This window comes from Clytia hemisphaerica, unplaced genomic scaffold (genome assembly GCF_902728285.1).
Source record: "Clytia hemisphaerica strain Z4C2 unplaced genomic scaffold, Clytia hemisphaerica genome assembly, whole genome shotgun sequence".
NCBI classification, from domain to species: Eukaryota; Metazoa; Cnidaria; class Hydrozoa; order Leptothecata; family Clytiidae; genus Clytia; species Clytia hemisphaerica.
The window spans coordinates 7,637-30,632 of NW_027103740.1; the positions used below are offsets into that span (position 1 = coordinate 7,637).

At 36.3% G+C, this 22,996-nt stretch overlaps 1 protein-coding gene across 2 annotated transcripts; it reads right to left on the reverse strand.

The window, feature by feature from the left end:
• Window positions 1-5,146: 5,146 nt before the first annotated feature.
• Window positions 5,147-22,706, reverse strand: LOC136805163 (SH3 domain-containing kinase-binding protein 1-like). Of its 2 annotated transcripts, XM_067061726.1 has the most exons (11): window positions 22,533-22,706; window positions 13,309-13,773; window positions 12,838-13,049; window positions 12,199-12,226; window positions 11,156-11,314; window positions 10,685-10,899; window positions 10,365-10,407; window positions 9,881-10,222; window positions 8,696-8,868; window positions 7,338-7,364; window positions 5,147-6,678 (listed from the first exon to the last, which is right to left on the reverse strand). In XM_067061726.1, exons 1-11 carry the CDS (start codon window positions 22,534-22,536, stop codon window positions 6,424-6,426), a joined length of 1,923 nt encoding a protein of 640 aa, XP_066917827.1. In that variant the 5' UTR covers window positions 22,537-22,706; the 3' UTR covers window positions 5,147-6,423. The 2 variants fall into 2 exon arrangements, with proteins under 2 accessions (XP_066917827.1, XP_066917828.1); XM_067061727.1 differs by lacking the exon at window positions 7,338-7,364 and having other exon boundaries at window positions 22,533-22,705.
• Between the last annotated feature and the right edge of the window lie 290 nt (window positions 22,707-22,996).

The window sequence follows — 22,996 nt, forward strand, 5'->3', positions numbered from 1 at the left end:
TTGGGTAACTTGCATCAGTAGAGCTAACATGCATAGCCCTCAAATGAAAGACCTGGCTGGTCATTAAAATACAAAGTTAAATCAAAACAAAAATGGTAGAGTAGAGCTGTGAGCGGAGCTGCGTAGTTGTATTTTAATGACCAGCCAGGTCTTTCATTTGAGGGCTATGCATGTTAGCCTCCACTGATGCAAGTTACCCAATCTCACGGTATGTATAATTTGTTATCGCCAGTCATTCCATTCCATCATTCAGTCAAAACGTGCGCCAAGGTTAGAAAAACACAATCTGCGTCCGGAACTGCTTGAAAAATAGTTTGATCAATTTCAACAAGAACTGTATATATTAATATTAATATAATTGATCAAATTCCAAAGACCATTTGTCATAATTTTGCAAGTCCAATAATAGGAGATGTGATGTCATCATTTGGTTCCCGTCATCTGACCGACCCTGATTTACGGTCAGCAGGTAGAGTTGGAGAGTCGGAAAGCTTTTCCGCTGCTTTGCTGGATTTCCACTGTCGACCTCTGCACGCTCTGTGTTTACAAGTTTTCAAATCGAAGTAGCGAGCCGCATGCTAATGGAGAGTAAACCGAAAACCAGTTTATCCACGGTTTCTTAATTTTTTAATTTGGTCGGATCAATCCTCACAGCACAGATTCCCTTTCAACAAGATGTATCTGCTTCTTAACAGAAAAATATTTTCGACCGACCGACTGAACGACCCCCACTTTTTAAAGTAGAAATGACGGGAACCAAACAATTTTTTGTGATTTGCCTTATATCAAACACGTCCAACAAGTCCAAAAAAGCACGATTGCATCCAGTCTTTTGTAAACTTTATCAAATTCCAATAACATTATAACACCATCAATCCTAAGGGGAGGCAAACAAGAAAAATATGTTTTTATTGCAAAAACTATTAAAAAGCAGCAATAAAAAGTATCAGAAAATTCAACATAAACAAAAACTTGAGCAAACGGCTTTAAACCTTCACAAAGGATGTAGAAAAAGAATCCCCTTGATGAAAATCATGTGTTTGATTTGCCGAGTTAAAAAAATAAATGACAGAAATTGAAGCTTGCAACAGATTTACACTGGAAATACTTTGGTACAACACTGACTTATCACAGCTCTTATCACATCTGACTTATCGCTTGAGCCGCCATCTTGAAACACTACACTGTACATTTTATGATCAGTAAAAACAACGCACTCTAAAAGTACCCAAAAAGTTAACCCGATCGGAAGAAAGTTTAGAAATCAAAGTAGTGAGATCGGAAAATCGGATTTTTTTTTTGCCGTCTTATGATGCTGCTGATGATGATGATGGAAGAAAATTTTACCTATATATTTGAATGCTCAGCTTAGGCTGACCAAAAAGAACAAATTTTAGATTTGCTAGTCAATCAAAAAATCGATGTTTTTGTTTTTGAGTAAAACGTCAATCACTCTTAACCCACCCACCCACTAACGTCAATTGACGTTCTTCTAACCTAGAATCGATTTGTGACTGACCCCTTAGTAAAACACTAAAGTTTTTATAAAAAAGACGCTTTTTTAGTGAAAATGCGTGGTTTTGAAAAGTTCAAATACCCCTGTATCATCTCGGAAGAGAGTTAAAGTATTACCTTCTTTCAAAAGATCGTTCCCGCACTGGTTACTCATTCGCGGACTGGGTTCGAATAGAGCTCGCTTTAACGACTTATTATTCCAAGAAGAAGCTTTCAAATAAAGTGAAAACAAACTGAAAGAAGGACTCCAAGCTTGTTTACGAGATGGTCAAAAGGATTTATGTAAAAACCAAAAGTAAGTGAGAAAAGTGAAAAATAAGTTTGTCGTTTGTGCATTGGGCACCCCTCTCTAGAGCAAATTTCAATCGATCGCATTAGATTTCTGCTAACCAAATTTCAAGTCATTTGGGCTTAAAAGTAAAATTGACTTATCATAAAAAAGTCATCTTTGATCATGCTTCCTAGGAAGTTTTCCAAACCGTATCACATAGGGACTATCAAAAAGTTTTTAAAATAAATTTTGTACCTGATCCTGACCTGTCGACCTCCAACCACGTCACGTCGTTTCCGTCAGTCGGGTTCAGAAATAGTATATTAAACGTAAGTGTTTGAAAGTCTTGGCTGCTTGTGCTTGACAAAGATGAAAATAGTAGTGCGGTAGGGCTAGACCCGACTGAAACAGCTCTGCTCTTTCGTGACAGGAAACTCACGAATTAGTCCAAAATCAAAAAGTTTCCACGATATTCGAAAGCATCCACCGAAGGGGGACTTCAAAATATCTGTTCTGAAGGTACGTTCCAGCTGGATATGGCGGTCTGTTCTTAGCGAACTAAAGAAAAAAGTCTGCTGGAAAAAAGTGGTCTGTTCTACTGAAGATTGGGACCAGCTGGAAAAATATGGTCTGTTCTACTGGAGATTGGGACCAGCTGGAAAAATATGATCTGTTCTACTGAAGATTGGGACCAGCTGGAAAAATATGTTCTGTTCTTATGAAAAAATAGTTTGATATCTTATATTTATAAATAATGTGTCTAAGAATTTCCTATCTGTTCTGAGGGAATTTCAAAAAAGTCCTGAATGTGGTTGCCTGGAGAGCAGCTGAAAATTCTCCATCTGTTCTACAAAACCTGGAAATTGTGGATCTGTTCGAACTGTTAGCTGGAAATTAAGTTTCTGTTCTTAAAAGTCCTTCAATGTCAGGCTGGAATTTAGCGATCTGTTCTTATAAGATTTTGTCAGCCCTGGTAGATAAGAACAGTTAACTCGCGTAAAATCAATCGCCTGGTAATTTCGTATCTGTTCTGAAAGTTTTTTTATCTCTTAGCTGGAAAAATATAACTGTTCTGAAGTAAAAATTTCTCCCCTGGAAAACGAGGAACTGTTCTTAATTTCGTGGAAATCCTTCCAGCTAGCAAATCAGAACAGATATTTGCAAATTTTAGGTCGGTGGCTGCTTCTGGATATTATCGTGCAAGTAACGAGTAATTGGCGATTTTTTGCGTTTCCAGGCAAAATTGCTAGGCCTGGAAGACTGGAAATTCATGATTTTTGAGGAGTCTTCAAATTAAAAAAAGATTTATATCACATGATAGAGCTCTTCAAACTGAGCAAAAAAGTGTATTACACCAAAGTCCCAAGTGTCCCAACTTCTCTAGATCAAAATTTATGGGTCTATTTGTGATCAAAAAGGTGTTTAATTTTGCATAAATTAATGCAGATTGTGGGGAAATTCCCTGTTTTCCATCTGTTTTTGACCACAAATATGCCAATAAATTTTGATGTAGAGATGTTGAGGGGGGGTTTTCACTTTAACGGTATGACGGTATTGGGCCTTTTTACCCCCGGTAAATCGGTATTACGAGAAAAAAAAAACGATGGGATTACGGTATTTCATTTTCTACCGGTATCGGTCACGGCGATCTTTCATTGGATTAATCGGATTCAAAATTCCTTGTTCTAGCCAAGTTTAAGGAAGTTGACTGAGAAAAAATGTTTTCTTTTTCTTCTATCCTTTAGAGGGCAAATAAAAGTACATTCTGTCAAAATTTGAAGTCTCTAGCACTTTCCTATCCGGGATTATCTTGATTCCGATTTAGAGGGATCTCAACCGGGATGAGGACGGGATAGAGGGATCTCTCGAACAAACGAAAGTGCCCAACAACTAGTGAACAGTTTGATGCATCAAAAAACATTTTTTCCTACTTTTACATTGTTATAAGGAGACTTCATATACCAAATTTAATCTCCTTATGAGTACTACTTAAGGAGATACAAAGGAAACTAGCCAAAATAATCCCGATTTTACAAAAGTTTCAATGAAAGATCACTGTGGGTAAATTGCCTGTTTTTTTGAAAATTCATTATTTTCGAGAAAAAAAACATAAATATAATAATATCGGTATCGGTATTAGGCTTCCTTCACCGACGGTATTGCGGTATTTGACCCAAAATCTTGTCGGTATGACGGTATTTAAGACCCCTGAAACCCTCCCCCCACAGATCTGTAAAGCCCGAAGGGCTAGATTTGCGGCCTTGGTCAAAAAGTGAAGCTCATCTTTGGAAGGATTTCCTACCAGAATCACGTGACTAAAATGTGCAATTTCACCGGTTTGAGAGATGTGAAATAGCGTTTGCCGGCTACTTTTTTTTATCTCGCGCTCCGAAAACAATTAAAATGCTAGATCCTATCCATCGGCACGAAATTTAAAAAGTCAAATTTTTGCTTCACTTTTTTTTGCTGGAGAAAGCTTAAAGTTGCCTATCTAGCCCTTCGGGCTTTACAGATATCTGTGCCTCCCCCCCATGTTGGGACTTTGATCTAATTCTTGATATCCGTAAGTCATTTTTCTAGCGGAAACACCCTAAAAAAGCCGGGATTTGACCTCTCTCTGTTACTAAAAATAGAAACACAGAGGTCAAAAACCGGCTTTTTTGGGTGCTTCCGTTAAAAATATGAAGTCATCTTAACTTACGCATATCAAGAATACATTTTTTTTGCTCAGTTTGAAGAGCTCTATCACGTGGTGAAGGTCTTTTTTTAATTTGAAGACCCCCCCAAAAATCTGGAAACGCAAAAAATCGCCAATTACTCGTTACTTGCACGATAATATCGTGGAAACTTTTTGATTTTGGAATCTAAATATACTAATTCGCGAGTTTCCACCAAAAAAAGTTAGTTCTAAGATGTGTGTCACGAAATGAAACACTTATCGACCTCAGCAGCGGGACTATTACACGAGAAATGAATAACGGATTTGTTTTCGGGTGGTATAATTAAACGTTATTTGCAAAGTTAAGTTCTCATCCAAACTAACATTTTCCGGATTTTTTGCTGCTTGATAATTCAGATATTCTGTTTCATCATTTGCCCCCGTTGGCTGATTTAGGCTTAGGATATCTATAGATTTGTAACCAGTAATTTGGTTACACAGGTGGGGTTGTTATTTTGGATTGAGCCCGGTTAAGGTAACTTTGGGCCTTGGCCTTAACATAATACGTCACTTCAAAGGTGCTCCTTTCTTATCGTTTAAAAATGATTTAAGTCGCCATGACCACCCTGGTTGCCTTGACAGGTTCTGCAAGGTCGCAGTTATTGTATTAGCGGACTCTGAGACTGAAAGCTATAACTTAATCATCTTTTAAAATCATGCATTCTTTCTTTTCAAAATTGCTTAAAAATATACAAAAAATTCTTCTACTCTAAGGAGCATTTAATTATTAGCAAAAAATTGGTGTAAAATGTCCCAAAATATAATCAATATTGTAAATTAATCTATTTATATAAGTATTAACGGAAACAATTGAAGATATAAGTAGGAAAATTGGCTCTGTAGAACTTATTAGGGAAAAAGCCATTCCAATGGTACAAACCGACGACTTAACGGAAGGGCCGCAGCTTGATTTAATCGACGATTTAAGTCCATATTAAGTATCATTTCAGTTGATCCCAACCATTTATAATGGTTTTTCTCAATAAAAATTTGAAATATACGTTTTTGCCTCGTGCAATTATCAATAATTGTTAACTCTTAGGTTGTTACTACATTTAAGTTGTTTGGGTAAATCCAAGAGAAGCCCCACTTGGCCTCCTCCAACACATAACACATGTACGTATAAAGTTTGGATAAGCCCCTTTAACATTTTCTCTCAGAAAATAAATTTGTTGAGAAATAGACCTTTCCCGAAACCCACTTAAAAATTAACTTCTATAAAATGTAAAGTTTGATTAATGTAATATCACAGTTCAGTTTGTTTTGGTCTAATGAGAAATCCCCGAAAACTTTGTTCCATTTGGTCAATTTCGTTTTCTGCAAAATTCCGCTTATTTTGTAAGCTTCCAATCATCATTTTCCATATCCCGCCTCGTTTTCATGTAAACATAATTTTTAACCTTTATTGTGAAGCAATGGAAAATACTTTTAATTTAAAATTTTCACAAGATACTCAATTTTGTATGAAACACCTGCTAAAGTAAAAATCTTTTTGAAATTCTAGGTTTAAATTTTGAGATGACGTCATAGATTGATCACGTGTTAGGTTTCGGGTTTCGGGAAAGGTCTATAGGGACGAAAAGGGAAAAAAAAATTCGAAAAACTAACGAAATCAAACATGTTGTAAAAAGTAATGTGCAATAAACAGCTGAACATCTGTGACGTCCCCTTCAAATTGACAGACAGTACACAAAATATAAAAACAACCTAACAGGAGAATACGAAAAATTTATTTATATTATCTTTTACCTAAATGAAGTAGATGTGTGTTTCCTCACTGACTTTTACTGTCATAATTGAAAGATGATTCTAGCGGTGAATTTGCACCTCTCTTTTTCCTCCAAAATGACCAATAAATCATGTTCATATCTCATCCCTGTGTATATCACTAAACTGAAAAACTATCGATTCAAATCGTTCAGTCATCGTGATCATCCGATAGTAAATCGACTTGCCGTTTTAATCGATCAATTTCAATTTGCTGCTTTGCGCGTTCTGTTTGTGATTCATCTAACTTATCTTGGACCTGCTTTAAAAGTTTCTTAAATTTTTTATCCATGTCGAGCATTTTTGATTTGAGGTCGTTGACTTCGCTTTTAAGAGAAGCCATTTCTTTGGGGTCACTGGCACCACCACCAGAGGAGCTGACGCCATCTGAAGAGTCATGTGTACCCTGAAAAGAAGCACAAAGTATGAGAGGTTTCAGCATGTTTTTAAAACCTACAGGCAAGAAGTAGCCACTGCAAGGACATTGCTCAACAATGTTCTTGAAAAAAAAAACAATTCTTAGCTCGTCATAAGTTAAGAGCTCGTTGAAGTGGTACTAGCACACGGACACAGGAGTCACACACTAAAGTATTCTGAAAATGGAAAAAAAAACAAGTATGCCGTCGATTTTTAATAAAGATCAAATTTTAGCGGGGTGTCTTTTGAGAAAAGGCTACAGCAAAAAAGGTTGGAAAAATTTCATTCATTAGTAAATAGAATCCTAAAAGACTGAATGAATGTACCTTAAAGGAAGAAATTTTGGCGGGAATTTAATTTGGCGGATGAAGGATATTTTTGTCCAAAAAACGCCATTAAAAAAGGAAAAACCTGTTTTAAAGCCTCATATAGCACACATTTGGGAGTATAAATAGAGCAATTCAAATTTGGCGGGAATTTAATTTGCCGGGAACTTAATTTGGCGGATTTACCAAATCCGCCAAATTAAGTTCCCGCCCTTTTGCATGGAATGGATAAATGAATGAACCTATTGTTGGACAGAGAAATAAGGAATGAATTAATGAATGAATGAATGGTGAACGAATGAATGGATTGAATGTTAAGTACCTGATGGTTGCGTACTCCAGATATACCCTAAAATCAAATTAGCAAAGAATTGTTGGATTAATCTACTCAATTTTTATTGCTAGCTCCAAACTTGTGGAATGGTCGTGTCTTCGTAAATTTAAAGTGTCGTTAAATAGTGTATTGAAGATTATGTGTACGTAGGTTATGTAATGTATGTGCGTATGACACCCCCGTCTCACGGGTCAGGTGGAAACCCTGTGTAACAGATAGTCATGTCAAAGAATCTGTTGCAGGAATATAAAAATACCCTGAGAAAAGAAAACCACGTCCCTATCGTAAAAATAGACTTGTAAACCCTACTCTCATTAGAAGCCGAATAGCCCTCCTCGATTTTTAGAAGCCGTAAAAATGAAACTCCCTATACTTGAGATTTTCCGTTCGCTCCCAATATCATTTATAGGTTTATTCTACTCTCTTCACTGGGTCAGTGAGGCAGGGGTGAGTATGTTACAGTCGAATCGTTTCAAAGTAAATATCTACCAGAAAATGATTCCGATGAAAAAAGTATCAAACAGTAAATTTATGTTATAGTTGTGGTGTGTCGCTTGTGCTAGTGGCAATGTATTTTGTGTAAAGTGTTGGTGTCAGTGGTCTAAAATTATCTCTGTTCGTATTGTGTTTTGTATGTGTGTAGGCATAGTCCTTATAAAAAACTCTGGTCTGGAAACTTATCGTTTTAACTTTTTGTTAGCTTTTTTCTTTGTTAATATCAAACGACAAATATCAATTTGCTCAGTTTTTGACCACGTTATCAAGTATTCCTCTTGGGATTGGTTTAAAATTTAATCACATGATTAAAAAGCCAGTAAAACAAACTAAAGGCTTCCAGACCGGGGTTTTTTATACGGACTATGGTGTAAGTGTATCAAGTATATAAGTATAGTATGTTATGTGCATAAAATGGATATGTGTAAAATGTGTGTGTAATTATGTAAAGGAAGAGCTAGGGAATTTTGAAGTTGTTAGAATTTCTTTACAAAACGTATGATACATCAATGATTCTACTCTATGTTACTTTTGGTTTGTACCTAATAAGCATCCCCGCTAATCAATTTTCAAAACTTTCCACCCAGGGCATTTTTATTCCAACCTCCCCCCCCCTATTGATTTTGGGAGAATGTTTTTGAAATTTCCCTCTTTTGCCCTAATTCTGCTATATTAGCCTCCATTTCAAAAAAATTCCACCCAAGACATTTTTATTCCAACCCCCCCCCCTTATTAAGTTTTGAGGATTTTTCCAACCGCCCAACTTATTTCAAACCCGTTAATGAGGTACCCGAGAGTAGTACTCTCAGTTTCAAGATCGATGCAGTACAAACACTAAATGATAAACATACCTTAAATTTGGACGGTGGATTCTTTGAGGGAGGTTTAGCACGTTGTAGGTGTGCGAGTGGATCGGAAGGTTTGATGGCATCTAGGTCCATCGCCTGGTTATTGGACGTTGAGAAATCAGTTTCTCGTGGCGATTGTGCTGGTGGTGGTTCCGATGTTTCCTTTGGTTTTGGTTCTAGAAAAAGAACATTGAAAATGTTCAAGTCTTCAGTAATAATGCTTCATAATAAAGAAAGACAAACACCGAAAATGAACTCCATATATAAAACAATATTGTTCAGATCATATACCCAGAAATTCGCCAACATCAACGCTCTTACTCTTTAAGTTGAACTTCTTAAAACCAACATCTTCTTACTCTGACTTCATTTTATAAAAAACCATTATTTCAATGTTTTCCATGAAGAAAATCTCAATTAGTTTTGATTGTTATGAGAGATGAGGAAAACATATGTGTCTTCATCATTTGTTTCTACAGGAAGTTAATTTCAAACTTTTCAAAAGAAATATGGCCAGGTTGTCTCATAATAGATACATTTCCCCGTAAATCAAACATAGTACTCAAATTCTCAATATTAACAATGTTTAAACAATTTCCCCATGATGAAAAAAAAAAAAAAAAAACGATTAAAATCTTCAATCTTCGACCTTTTAAGCCCCCCCCCCCCCCGAATGGTTTGCGTGAGTGCGCGAATTGGCTTTTTCACTTACGTGAATGTGTGAATCGAAGGTCCGCTGGGGGCCTCTTAAAATACAACCGAACCACCATGCCCCTACCACCATACTACAGAAGAAACCCAACTTTAATATTTAATTCAATCTTAGCTCTTATCGAAACAGAAAGATTTCCCAACTGAAAGTTTCATGTCATTAGATATATTATTGCATTTTATTCGATTCTATTTATCCAATGATTTTTTCTCAAATCAGATTTCATAACTGTCTCCCTTATGGTATTCTATCTGTATTTTGCAACTTTAGGTCTGAAAACGTACATACGAAGAACACACGGACTTTTTTATAATGACATTACTTAAAATCAGAGACCTTAAAGCTGTCACGACAGTAGCACGAGGCCACTTGATAGACTGAGGACGCTGTTAAGTGACTCGGTGCAGTATGACAGTCTTGGCTTTTCCTTGAGCACGCAGAAAGTCCTTTCTGATGAAAAAAACTTTAATATGTACCTTCTTTCTTAATTTTGATAGGTTCCGGAGGTGGCTGTGGTTTAACGACGTCTGGTGGTTTCGTTCCGAATGCACTGCACGGAGCTGCAGGTTTCGGTGGCATCGGTTTCTTCGGGAAAGATGTAGAGTTTGTACGGATAGGAGGTTTGTTTTCGTTTTTGTTAGATATTGATCCTGCCCTCGTAATCTCTGGCGATGATGGTTTTGCGGCCGCTGGTGGTGGCGGTTTGGCGACAGTCGGTGGTTTCGGTTTTGCTGAGGGAGCCGGAGGCTTATTGAATTTAGGTTTAGTAGCAGGTGGGCCAGGTGGACCCTTTGCCATGCCGAGTTTCTTTTGAAGTTCTACAAAGAAAGAAGAAGGCTAATTTTAAGGTGAAAAACAATTAAATGGAGAAATACAAAGCTCCGATGTAAGATAGAGGCTCCGCGCTCAAACACACTCTAACAAAGAGTTACAGTGCAGGATTTCAAACACATCACAAACCTTCTTGGAAGCCACCTCCACCACCTCCAAATAACGCCGCTCCCTGAAAAAAAAACAGAAAGTTAACAGGGATTATATTTTTTGATATCTTTTTTGATTTTTTGATATTTTATGCAAACTTGCAGAGAGTGATGAATAGTAGAGTATTCTCGAGACAAGAATGGCCTGACAGATTAAAAGGGTATTGTCTTCTTTTCCATAAAACATTGAACTCTGAAAATAAAACAAATATTTAGAAGCATCATCTTCCATATGGCTAATTGTGATCATTTTCAGACACGCTACATCTAAAGCACGATAAAGTTCACTGTGACACTTACTTTAGGTTTTGGTTTTTCGGTTGCAGGTGGATCAAGAGGAGGCGCTGAGGAAGCTTCTTGTGGATTGTCTTTGGATGGACGTTTTATGGATGGTTTTGACTTTGTTATTTTGTTGTGTTGTTCTGAAGGAACGGTCATCGTTTCTGGTGGTAAAAGTTCCACAAAATTGTCCGGGAAAAGACCAGTTTTTCCATTCAATTCTCCTTGCATCCAACCTAGTTTAGTTTTATTAAGATAAGAGTTTTACAAACTCATTTCATGCTTTAAAATAAAATGTTCTTGGGAATAAATCTCAACAAGCCAATCCGTTTATAGATCATAGACTACGATACGCAGACAACACTGCTCTAAAAGAATGCATTTTAGAGTGCAAAGGACTCCTCCTAGATCTTTCTAACCAAAAAGCTTTTAGTTGAAGCAACCACTGGTTACTAAACCTGATTAGCAAATGGATCTACGCATAAACTATACCTTCAAAGATGTTTTTATCAGTGATGGTGACAATATCACCAACTTGCAACGTCAATTCATCCTTTTGTTCTGGTTCATAGGCGAATGTAGCTTTCGCTTTCTGTACTATTTTTGTCACCATGTTGCTGGTAGCCGGTGCTGGTGGTTGCGCTGGTTGCGCTGAAATAAGAAAAATAGGAGAAATGCTTGAAAACTAGCACAAACGCCCACAAACTTTGTTGTCAATATATTAGCTTAATTATAAATCTATCAAACATTTCTAGACCACGAAGTTTTCCAATCCAAACTTTCACTTTGTAGAAAAAAAATACCAGTTCTATCGTCATCAGATAGCCATTTTTTCAATGGAAAAGCAGACATGTTCAGAATGTATATGTCAAATACCAGAAATATTGATGAATAATGAAACAATCAAAACATTCGAAACAGTCTGTTTGAAATAAATTCGCAAAAGAATCAGTTGAATCGGCAGAACAAAATACAGTAGTCGTGTAATGTATACCACGATTTCAACTTGTCGGAGAACATGATTAGCAAGAAAAAGTGTTTTAGATAATCAAACAAGAAAACAAAATGGTTCCCAAGGCGACATGCATTCATTAGCATTTAATCAAAAATTAAATAGGTGTATTACTTCCATGTCTCCTGGTGTTTTATAAAAGAAATACTTATCAAAGACATGAAATCAATTTGAAAAGAAAGTCCCCATCTTCATGTTTCAAATTAAAACTCCATCGAAAATATTAAAATTATAAAAAAATGGGGCATTTGTTTCAACTGTTATTAAAGATCGTCATGAGTGATGTAGATTACAAATAAGTGAAATAGGAAGTTAAAGTATTACGATAGTATTATAATAAGCCCTGTAAAGTGTACTTTGTAAGAAAGTCACGGTGTATCCCACGTATCGTATGCTTTGAGGTCTTTATAGAACAAGTGTGGAAGCTGAGTGTTTGAAGATGTACTAACTGCACGTGCTCATTAACCATTACTGAAAATTGAAAATACTTCGTCAGCAGAACGTAAGAGAACATAATTCTTACCTTGTGGGATGGGTGGTGCTAGGTTTTTCTAAAAAAAAAAATAGGAAGAAACATTTATGAAAGGCAGAAGGTTTGCTAACATTTCTTGAGACCTCTAAGTTGTTTTTTCGAGTAAAAAAATTTGAATTGATCATATCAGGTTTTCACATAGAAATGATTTTTTTGCATTATTATTTGTTGGAGGGAGATCTTCTTTATTTTCAAATTTCTTAATAACAAGAAATCCTCGTTTTATTTTCTCACGGGCTTAAGCAGGTGCAGGCTAGATTTTCTCTTCAAATAGAGATAATGTCTTGAATAGATTTGAATGGGTCTTATCATTAAACAGGCCTCTAAGAAAAAGTTTAAATGGAATAATCTATTAAACAGAATGAAGCAAAATTAATATCTGATTTTCCCATATTGGTCTAGAAAAAGTCTGGGTTAGGTATTATGTACGAATAGGAATATATTGACAAAAAAGGGAGGAGAGAAACAAAAGTTTTGTAGCAGTTTAGTACCTGAAAAAATCTACATAAATGCAGAGCAATAACATTTGCCGCTAACAGTCTACAGTTTACTGCTTCAATAGAATCATTTTAAAAGATTGATGAGCAGCCAGAGCAGTTTAAGGTGATTTTCAAAAAATATAAGTGGTACCTTTTGCTCGGGTTCTTTGAGTTGTGCAGGAGGAGGTGGTGCGTCCATTGCTTTTCCTGTCTTCTTCAGATTATTTCGATTCAAATCACCCAAAGTAATGCCAAGGCCAGGGAATCCACTCTGTGATTTAGGGCGGTTGCCTTTGATACCACCACCGACGGCGCCCTCTTCTGTGGGAGGCGGTGCTGATGGTGCTAAAGGTGCTGATGACTCTAAGGTATCATGGAGTTATAGAGATAAAGAGTATAAGGATGGAGGAGGTTTTATCAAACTGTTATTATTGAGCTCTCATCAGTATTAAGACAAATGACAAATATTTGTAATTCAGAAAATTCAAAAAAGCTTAAAAATCCCCTAAAAAGATGATATCGGTCAAAATGGTGGCCGAGTACCGCAGATTCATTTGACTTTTAAAGTAGCCAGTGATTCTTAAGAAAATCCCATTCAATATAAGAAAAGAACATTTCGTACCTGGTAGCAACGGTTCTGGCAATACAGGAGCTGAAGCTGATGGATGCTCATCTTTAATTCTCTCCACAAAATTAGAAGGGAACATTCCTTCTTTACCATTGATCCTTCCTCTCCACCAGCCTTCATCTTCTTCTTCCAAAACCTCCACAACATCACCGACAGACAATGCAATCTCATCTTGTTGTTCTGGTATGTATTCAAAGGTTGCACGTGCTAATTTCTTTGTTGGTCCAGATGACGATACGGTGGGTTTAGCAGACACAGGAGCTGTTGGTGGTGGCGGCTTAGCTACCTCATCGGGTATCACCTCTACAAAATTCTCAGGGAACATACCACGTTTTCCATCAACTTCTCCTTCCCACCAGCCACCATCCTCCTTGCGAATACCAGTGACAATATCGCCAACTTTTAAGTTCAGCTCATCGCCCTGCTCCGCAGCATAATCAAAAACCACTTTAGCAGTAACTATAAAAAGACGATAGATAACGTTATTGATGATAAGGTTACCAAGGCAAATTATCAAAATTGTATTATAATCATGATTTATAACCTTATTCCAAATAGCCAAAGAATCTGGCCCTGACTCTTTTCTGTTATACTGTTGAGATAGACAGCCAGATAACACCTTCACACCTCACCACCCTCATAACGTTATGAAGTGACAAGTAAATACTAAATATATTTTGTTGAAAAAAGTGTTTGTCTTTTCATCTCTGAAATATTCTTTGTCTTCATAAAACGTGATATAGAGAATTCCCAAAAGCCATTCAGTGTAAAGCAATTTCTTTCTTGAGATTTTTTAATCAATCAAAGCTCTACCTTTCCCCAATCAGAATCATTCAAGGCAAAAAGTAGTTGGGCTCTAGCTTCTGGACTGCCTTCCTAGAGGCTGTAACTTTCCATGAAATCATTTATTGTGAAAAATAAGTATATAGCTTTAATCAGGAGGTTTAAATGTTCCTCTACATTTAAATGAAGTTTCTAGAGCTGAAGCTCGTTTATTTCATCTTCATTTTTCATTGCCAAAAGACGCAGAGTCAGCAAAATTTCAAACTCAAATATCTAAAGAGCTAACCATGGAAATCCTTATCTCTAATCGATAGTAGGCTTTGATATGCATCTGTTAAAAGTATTTTTTAGGTCAAGAATATTTTTCAAAGTCAGCATAAAGCATATTTCCAGGGGAAAATTGACCCCATTTTGCAGATTTACACTCTTCAAGCTTTATCAGAAGCAACGTAGCATTGAAATTTATGCTATGATTTCTCCTTTTATATACACTGGTCAAACATTCTAAAGTTGAACTATAAAAAGACAATAAAAATAATGTTGCATAACAACTTGCATTACTTAAAGCTGATTCATTTTTATCGTTGACTTAGACCAGCGACCGAGGTAGTGAAATGTGTCACTTTTTAGGGCACCCCTTAGAAATTTGCCCTTTGAATCTCCTATAGTTTTTGAGTTAATAGATTTTTAGTAATCTGGTCAAAACAATCAAAACTGATTTCAAATTCGTTAAAAAAGATGAAATTGGGATTTTAGACAGAAAAATATTCTTATAATATAATTGATTAGATTAAATTCCGATAAACGCTAATCTTGGAGGAGTACGAGGCTAGCCAGAGCACAACTGAATGAAAGTTCTCCCCCTTCAATAACAAACACAGCTAAACAAGCTCTATGGGAGAACATAACTTTGAAAGTTAATGCCCTCTGTGTTGCAAATAGAACCACTAAAGACATCGAAACAAAATGGAAAAAAATCTTAAATATGATGCAAAACTTACTCATAAAGAGTATAAAATATACGTCAATGGAACTGGCGGTGGCCTTCCAACGAAACCCCCAACTGAAGCTAAGCATAAAGTAATTTCACTTTTCGAAGGACGCCCTTCCTTCGAAGGCCTAGATGGTTTTTCCTCCTCATCGTTCATTGATGATACAGGTAAAGAAAACTCTGTGTTTCGATTATTCCATTCGTACAAATAATTCTCTTTATGATATTAATTTCACTCAGTCAGTGAAGAACAATGCATGTGGTAAGTACTTTTCTTTGTTCTTGAACATAACGATAAGAAAAAAAATACAAATAAAATAAATTATATTTCAATCCACCCTAGCCTGGGAATCCAAGCGTTAAACTTTTTTCACAGTCTAGTTTATGATATTTTTGCTGCTGGTTTAACGCTTGGTGCAGGTAACTCGCCTGCAGGGAGATTTTTCCCTGCAATGCAGGTTCGGCCTGATTGGCCAGCTTTCGGCGTATTACTTAGCAGTACTTTCGCGCGCATTTTGATTATTTCGATGCGCGCGCATAATTTATGGAAAAAGCTGACTCTGCAGAAAAAAGAAAAACAAATGAAAAGGGAAACATAGATTCATTTCAAAACAAAATGGCTGTTGGCTGGAAGTCTAAATACATGTGGCTGATGTTTTTATTTGGTTTTAAGTAGCTTTGAAAGTCTTTATAGATTGTGGAGGAGTTTTATGGTAAGTTGATTATGTGTGTTTGCCTGGGTTTCCAAAGTTCAGAAACTCTGTCAACAAGGGTTTACACACAGACTGTTTATAACATTCTGTGTCAGACTAATCTACCTGCACCAAGCTCTATAATTTTAGAACTTTGTGAGGTGAGGTATTTTTTGTTTTTTTCTAAAATTATGAGCTTGGATTCCCAGGCTAAATCCACCCTTGTCTTTTTAGATATCCAAAGCAACTCGATTTCATTGGATCAACCCGGGCCTAGCAGCCATAATACACTCATTGAGAATGATGTGATGTTGTTCAACCCACCCTCTAAAACTAACCAGAATCCTTCAACAATAAACTAGAAGAAAAACGTCTTACAGTCAAAGAAACCATCAAAGAAAAATAAAACAAGCATCTTAACTATTCAAAGACAATGTCTAATCAAAGAGCTGAACATTCAAAAAACAAAACTAAAACTTCAGCGTTTGAAAAACAAAAAAGTGTTATTGAAGATAAAAAATGAACAAAGGCATACTGAGTTGCTTGATCTACAGATAGAAAAGGCAGCTTTAGAGTTGACCCTAATGAAAAAAAATTAGTTTATGTGGATCCTACCGAAGAAAATATCAACAAAAACGAACAATAAATGAAAAACTTGGTATAATATACAGTTAACTTATTTTTTTCCACAGCACACCATTTACCAAACTCATTTGTTTTTGACTGACTCCGTTTGTTTAGAAAAAAATCTTTCTTTTGTTTTGAGAGAATTCTTTTGTCTTGAAAACATTTTTTTCTTTTTTGATAATTTTCGCCTTCTTTTGTTTTGACAAATTTTGTTTTTGTTTTGAAAAAATGTTTTGTTTAGAGATTGACAAGTGCCACCTGCTCGACGGATTCCCTAAACAGGTTTAATAAGATCGTTCGTTCGAAAACATTCCAAAATTCAGAGATTTGTAAACAAATATTAGAAATTTTGAATGACTGTGTGTGGTTGGTGGTGTGTTGTGTCGTTTGTGAAATGTAAATTGATAATATATTTGATAAAAATCTTATGTATTTGAAGGTGTTTTTATAAAAAGAATGTATTTGCAATATGATCACGTATTGCACCACTATTTTGATCGTTTCCATCATAATGTTCTGCCTCAAAGTTGTCTGGGTCTTCTTCATCGTCAAATGGGCTTCATTTAACATAATAGCAATGTTATGAGGGATAAAGCATGTACAAATTATTTGACATGCTTTTATTGGGTCGACTCTCAAACCAAATCGAAACGCAGGAAATCGTGCTTTTAACAAACCAAAGCTTCTTTCGACTGAACTTCTACTCTAGCTCTCTTTTGGCATCGGTTGAATAGTCTTTCTAGTGGTGTTAAGGGTTATCATAGGGGGTCAAAAGGTAGTGTGATAAAGCATATCTCCAGAGTCTCCAATAACCAAGCCATCATCTATTGAGTTGTTGTTATTATCCAAGTGATTTTTGACTGCAGAAACACGAAAAATAAAACTATCATGTGTCGACTCCGGCCATCTTGCATCAACATCGAGGAAACGATAATTATGATCAGTCAGGGCTTGAACGTTTATTGAGTGATAATTTTTTCTGTCTACAAAGTCTATTTAATCTTCATGGGGCAAGAAATTCTTACTTGTGTGCAATCGATACATGCAATTGTGCTTGGAAAGCCAGCCATTCTGTAAAAACCTTGCTTGATTTAGTTGGGCAATGGTAGAGAATACAATGAATTGGTTTTTCTTGCAATTGAGAGCATGACAAAATTGGGGAACAATCCTTGAGACAGTTGATTTATCCACTCCAATAACATCTCCCACAACTTGTAGGAAACTTCCACATAACAAAAACTTCAAAGAAATCAACACTTGACTTTCGACAGACAAAGCGTGGTTTCTTTGTGTAGGTCTTTGCAGATCTTATCTGAGAAGATTGGTTAAAAACACAATGCCTTGTCGTGAAAAGCGAAAGCGCATCAGAATGTCCTCATCTACTGTGGCACTGAGAGGCCACGAGTGGTACCAAAAAAAGGCTGTTTGAAATGCGGCAATCTCATTGGGTGGAATATTGATAAACATCTGCGAAAGACAAAGAGCGCTGGGAAGCAATCAGTAGAAGAGACCACTTTCACTTTTGTTGCAGATTTTGATATAAACTTCTCTCATGGATTACTTGTCAATGTACATGTCACATGTGTTGTGTCAACTTGTCAGCATTGTATTATTGTTGTAAAGGAAAAGATAAAAGAGGTACCGTGAGATTGGGTAACTTGCATTAGTGGAAGCTAACATGCATAGCCCTCAAATAAATGACCTGGCTGGTCATTGAAATACAACTACACAGCTCCGCTTGCAGGTCTACTCTACCATTTTTTTTTGTTTTGATGTATTTTAATGACCAGCCAGGTCATTTATTTGAGGACTATGCATTTTAGCCTCCACTGATGCAAGTTACCCGATCTCACGGTAAAAACTAGCCTAGTTTCTAATCCTGATATGTGATATATAGGAGTTTTGACTGTCTATCAGGCTAGCTCTAAAGCTCTAAAACAGCATCTAATAACATGAAAATAAGAATATGATTCTTCAATGGGAATCAAAACTATAAAGTGCACTTACAAAAAACATCAATTTGTCAGATCTAACAAAATTAATAACCACACTGTCATCATTGACAATAAAACAAACAATTTTCTGTCAAGAGCCTTGAAAACATTCCAACAACTTCCATCGAAATGATCTATCACAGCTCAGTCTACCATTTTTAGCGCGGTCCGAGAATTGAGCCGAGTACGGGTAAAAAAATTCAATCTGTCAATCATTTTCTCAAGCAAAGAGTACGCAAAGCGATTCTAGCTTTATGATAGTGCCGCAGATCATCAATGGATAGTATCCAATTATTATTATCCCTTTATTTTCATTCCTAGAATTTTTACAAAAAAAGGAAAAATAGAAAAGTTGTATTTTTTACTGCTAGCTATTCACATATTATATAGTCATCTGGGGTAATTACGGGACAGTTAAAATAAAGGGGTGAATACGCGACACCTCTAAAAACCGTGTTATTATTATAAATTTGGATTCAGAGGGAGAGGATTTTGGAGAAAAAATGTCTGTTAGATTATTCTAACATATACTTTTGATGTGACCATAAAAATCAATTTTTGTAGTTTTAGAAGGGACTTTTCAAGCTTTAGTGTCAGGCCAGTATGGATTCCACGAAAACTCCCGCTGAAGATATTTTTCCGTACAGCAAGCCTCACGCCAAGAAAAATTTCTTTTGTACCAACATTCAATTTTTCAATAAGGGTGCAAGATGGGAAAAGAGGCGCATGCGCCAACATGATTAATAAATTGACGCAGGCGTGAGCGAGCGAAAGAAAATTTAGCCAAATGAAAGCTAAAAATCGAAGGATTATGGAGTCATTCACGCGGAGCTGGAATTATTACTTTACGCCAAATGAAAATCAAACAATCTTTGTAAGTACCCTTACGCCAATGCGCCAAAAACGTTTCAGTTGTACACCGAAGATATTTGGCGTTAGTTACACGAAATCCATTGTCAGGAAGAGCTGCAATCACTTTGATTATATTTTGACTAAAATCTGTTAGTCATACTAGGAAATTAAGCTTTCAGAAAAAACAACATCAGTCATCTACAGGATGTATTTGCAACAACAAGGATGAGAGTTACCTGAATCAAGTTCGCAAGACAATTAATTAAAACTTGAAAGTTTGAAACAAAATAAAACGTGCAGCAGCCAAAATAAACCAACCAAGATTTGTCATTCAATTCCCGAGACAGCGCTTTGATTCTTAAGGCCTTGTTTATATTCTAAAGTGAAAAAACAATTCCGCACATGTAAATGGGTCAGTGTTTGAGGTCCGGCAAAATTTCCGGGAAATAGCCTATCCGGCAGTGCGCGGATCTAGGTGGGTTCCGTCTCCCCCGTTGATCTTTTTCTTGGGAAGTTGATCTTCAAATTAGTTCTCAAGGTTGGCTTGGCTCAAATTTTTTCATCTATGGCTCAAATTTTAGGCAATTTCTCATAGTTTTTGAGAATGTTAATTTCATTAAAAAGCGCCAGGTTTATTTTTTCATGAATCCCTTTAGAAGTTTTGCGGCACATTTTTTGCTTGAGAGTCAGGTAAACGATATAGCGCTTTCGCAGCATTAATCTTTGATACGCATTTCGGCGGGACGCTAGTGTGGCTGACTGATTCTGATTGGAAAGATATCTGGATTTTTCAATAACACTTTACACCTGTCCCATTTACCCCGAGGTTGTCTCGTAATTACCCCAAAGTGCGGGGTAATTACAGGACACCTTTAACATGAATTTTAGGAGCATCTACTAAATTTCAAGGAAAAGTAAATAAATCTTGTGTAAAGGTCATACTTTAATAAATAAAATATCAAAAAATCAGATTGCTAGGATTAATACTTTCAGAGTAATGCCCAAATAAGTCAGAATCGTCCCGTAATTACCCCAGATGACTATATACTGAATTAGAAAGATTTTCTACGTATGTGGCGTTTTTTTGCAAACTTCAAAAAACTGATTTTTGTCCTGCCTTTGCGGGACTTTTGGCTTAAGTGCTTGCGTGCAGCATAGGGTACAAAGTCCAAACATGCGTTTCTTGTAATTTTTGTATATATATAATGAAGAGTTAGGTCTATCAGTGTAGACCTAACTCTTCACACAAAAATTACGGGAAACGCATGTTTGGACTTTGTTCCCTATGCTGCACTCAAGCACTTAAGCCAAAGTGACAAAAATCAGTTTTTTGAAGTTTGCAAAAAAACGCCACCATACATAGAAGATCTTTCAAATTCAGTATGTGAATAGAGCAGTAAAAAATACAACTTTTCTATTTTTCCTTTTTTTTGCAAAAGTTCTAGGAATGAAAATAAAGGGATAATAATGATAATTGAATACTATCCATTGATGACCCGGCTACCCGTCTACACTACTACTACATCTACAGCTACACTGTCAATACTGACACTATACTGTCCTAGGACCTTATAACAGAAAAAGCCCATTCAGTGAGGCTGGAACTTCAATTTTTAAGGATTACGATTTTACCAGCTTTTTAGCGATTTTTGCCTCGCTAACCCAAGTCTCGCAACCTCTTTACCTTAAAGGAAGATCGAAATTAGAGTTTTTCAGCGCTCCGAAAAAAACGCAAAGCAAAAATTTTTTCATTTTCACAGGATCGATTCTCAGCAACAAAATACATCTTTTGGTCTTTGGGTTTGTTTCTGACATTTTTCCTTCAAAGAATATTGATCACTTTCCTTTTCCCCTCGAGCGTGCGAGAAAAAAATGATTAGCTTGCATTCTCGCGCGGGCGAATAAAGATGAGGCGGCAATCTTGCACTAAGTGTGCTACTTCAGTTAGGGAAACCATCCAGGATCCTGCCATTCTATAAGCCAGAAAAAACTAAATGACACTTGTAAACTTAAGTTTCTTACTATTTTCCATCAAAAACAACCAAAAACATTGCTACTTCCCAAAGCTGGAGACCAAAACAAATTATCTTCCAAGATTATGGCGCCCTTTTAGATCTATTGTTATGGCCATCTAAAATGGTGGAAAGAGTTGCGGAAAGACTGGGGCGCCCGCTAGCTTCGAGGGTGGTAACGCCAAAACGCCCAATACGATCTTCCAACAAAAGGCAAGTTATTTACCGCGCGAGTTACGTCATACACTCCACCGCAGCACACAACGAACGGTGTTTCAGTGAATATCAATAATTATAAGAATATTTTATGTGCTTTAATTCAGTAAACTTTGAGTTCTTCATTGAAGATTAAGAAGATGAGAAGATAAAAAATGCGCTGGATAATTTTCATTGTAACAGTTTGGTCAATCATAGCTGAAAGTTTGAAAAAGTTTTTCCGACGCAAAAAAAAATTTCAGCCAATTAAAAGCACAGTGTGCTTATATTTACTATGTTTGCTACATCGTCTAGGTTAAAAAAAGTGCGAAAAGACACGAACGTCATTTTTTAATGAGTGTTGTTATGATTTTTAAGATCGCGGTTGCGTACAGGAACTCGCCAAATGTTCCTAACTGTACTTAGTTTCCGCTCTATTTTGCGCCCACAATAGAATGGTCCAAATACGGGGGTACTCCAAATGATAAACGATGTCGTTCTGTAAGTGTTTATTTTCTAAGAGATACAAATAGTATATTGAATATTATTAACTTATTTATTTAAGTATTTTTGAGCCCAAATTTAAATATCTTGTTATATAAAAAACAAATGATAGCAGTTCTGTTTTTCCTCGAACCCCCGGAAAAGTTTTTTTGCCGACTTAGCTATTTTAAAAATTTCGGAAAAGAACTCCCATAGGAATTCCGATACATAACCCGATTGGTTCATTTCGGAACGGCTTCAAGTAAGTCATAATGGCAGATAATTTTAAAAGTTTCTGAGGAAATGTGTGTAATTTTATCGATGTTGATGGCTTGTTGATTCTTTAAAGAAAAAAGATAACAGGTATAGCTTTTTCTAATCCGGAATATTGAGGTTCCAGCTACACTGCCATTCTGAGGTTAATACTTTGTGTTTAAATAGTTCCCAACTAATTAAACAGAGCCTGGGTTGATTATTTTGTTTTTCGAACTGAATTCAAACTCAAAACCCTGAAAATTTGCCTGCCCCCCAAGCCAACAAAACCCAAAGACAATCACAATGGATGTTGAAAGTACAAAAAAAGCCTTACCCATATTTTAAGTGAACCAGATCGTACCCTAAATCTTTCTTGAAAATGTAATCTTGATAATCTTTGTTGAATTTCTGTGATTTTCTCCACCTAAATTTTTTGAAATGTTCGTCACTTTCAGGACGCCATTTTGAGTGGTAATTTTTTCTGAGCCCAACTCTTTGAGAACGCAGAAAAATCGATCAGAAAGTTATTCTCATTGTAGATCCTGACCTTCTCAATAACAGCCATTAGTACTTTTACTTTCACTTTTAAAATTCCTTAGTTGTCACTCATATGATGATTCTCGGGGGTTCTCGGGGAAACTCCCCTGCTGATGAACTCCCCCCGATAAATTCTCATACTGTCATAATAGTCATTTGTCAATCCGAACAATCTCATAATATCTTTCCGCATGTATTATCATTTGATTATAGAGCAGATTAGCGAGATAATATCCATCAAAAACCGGGATCTTTTATTCC

What these genes read in the sequence shown, in the direction of transcription:
- LOC136805163 (XM_067061726.1), bottom strand. An exon ending in TCAAAGAACCCGAGCAAAAG is followed by an intron (nt 12,227 to 12,837) that starts GTACCACTTATA and finishes TTTTTTTTTTAG; the next exon opens with AAAAACCTAGCACCACCCAT. An exon ending in TATCAAAATTAAGAAAGAAG is followed by an intron (nt 8,869 to 9,880) that starts GTACATATTAAA and finishes TTCTTTTTCTAG; the next exon opens with AACCAAAACCAAAGGAAACA.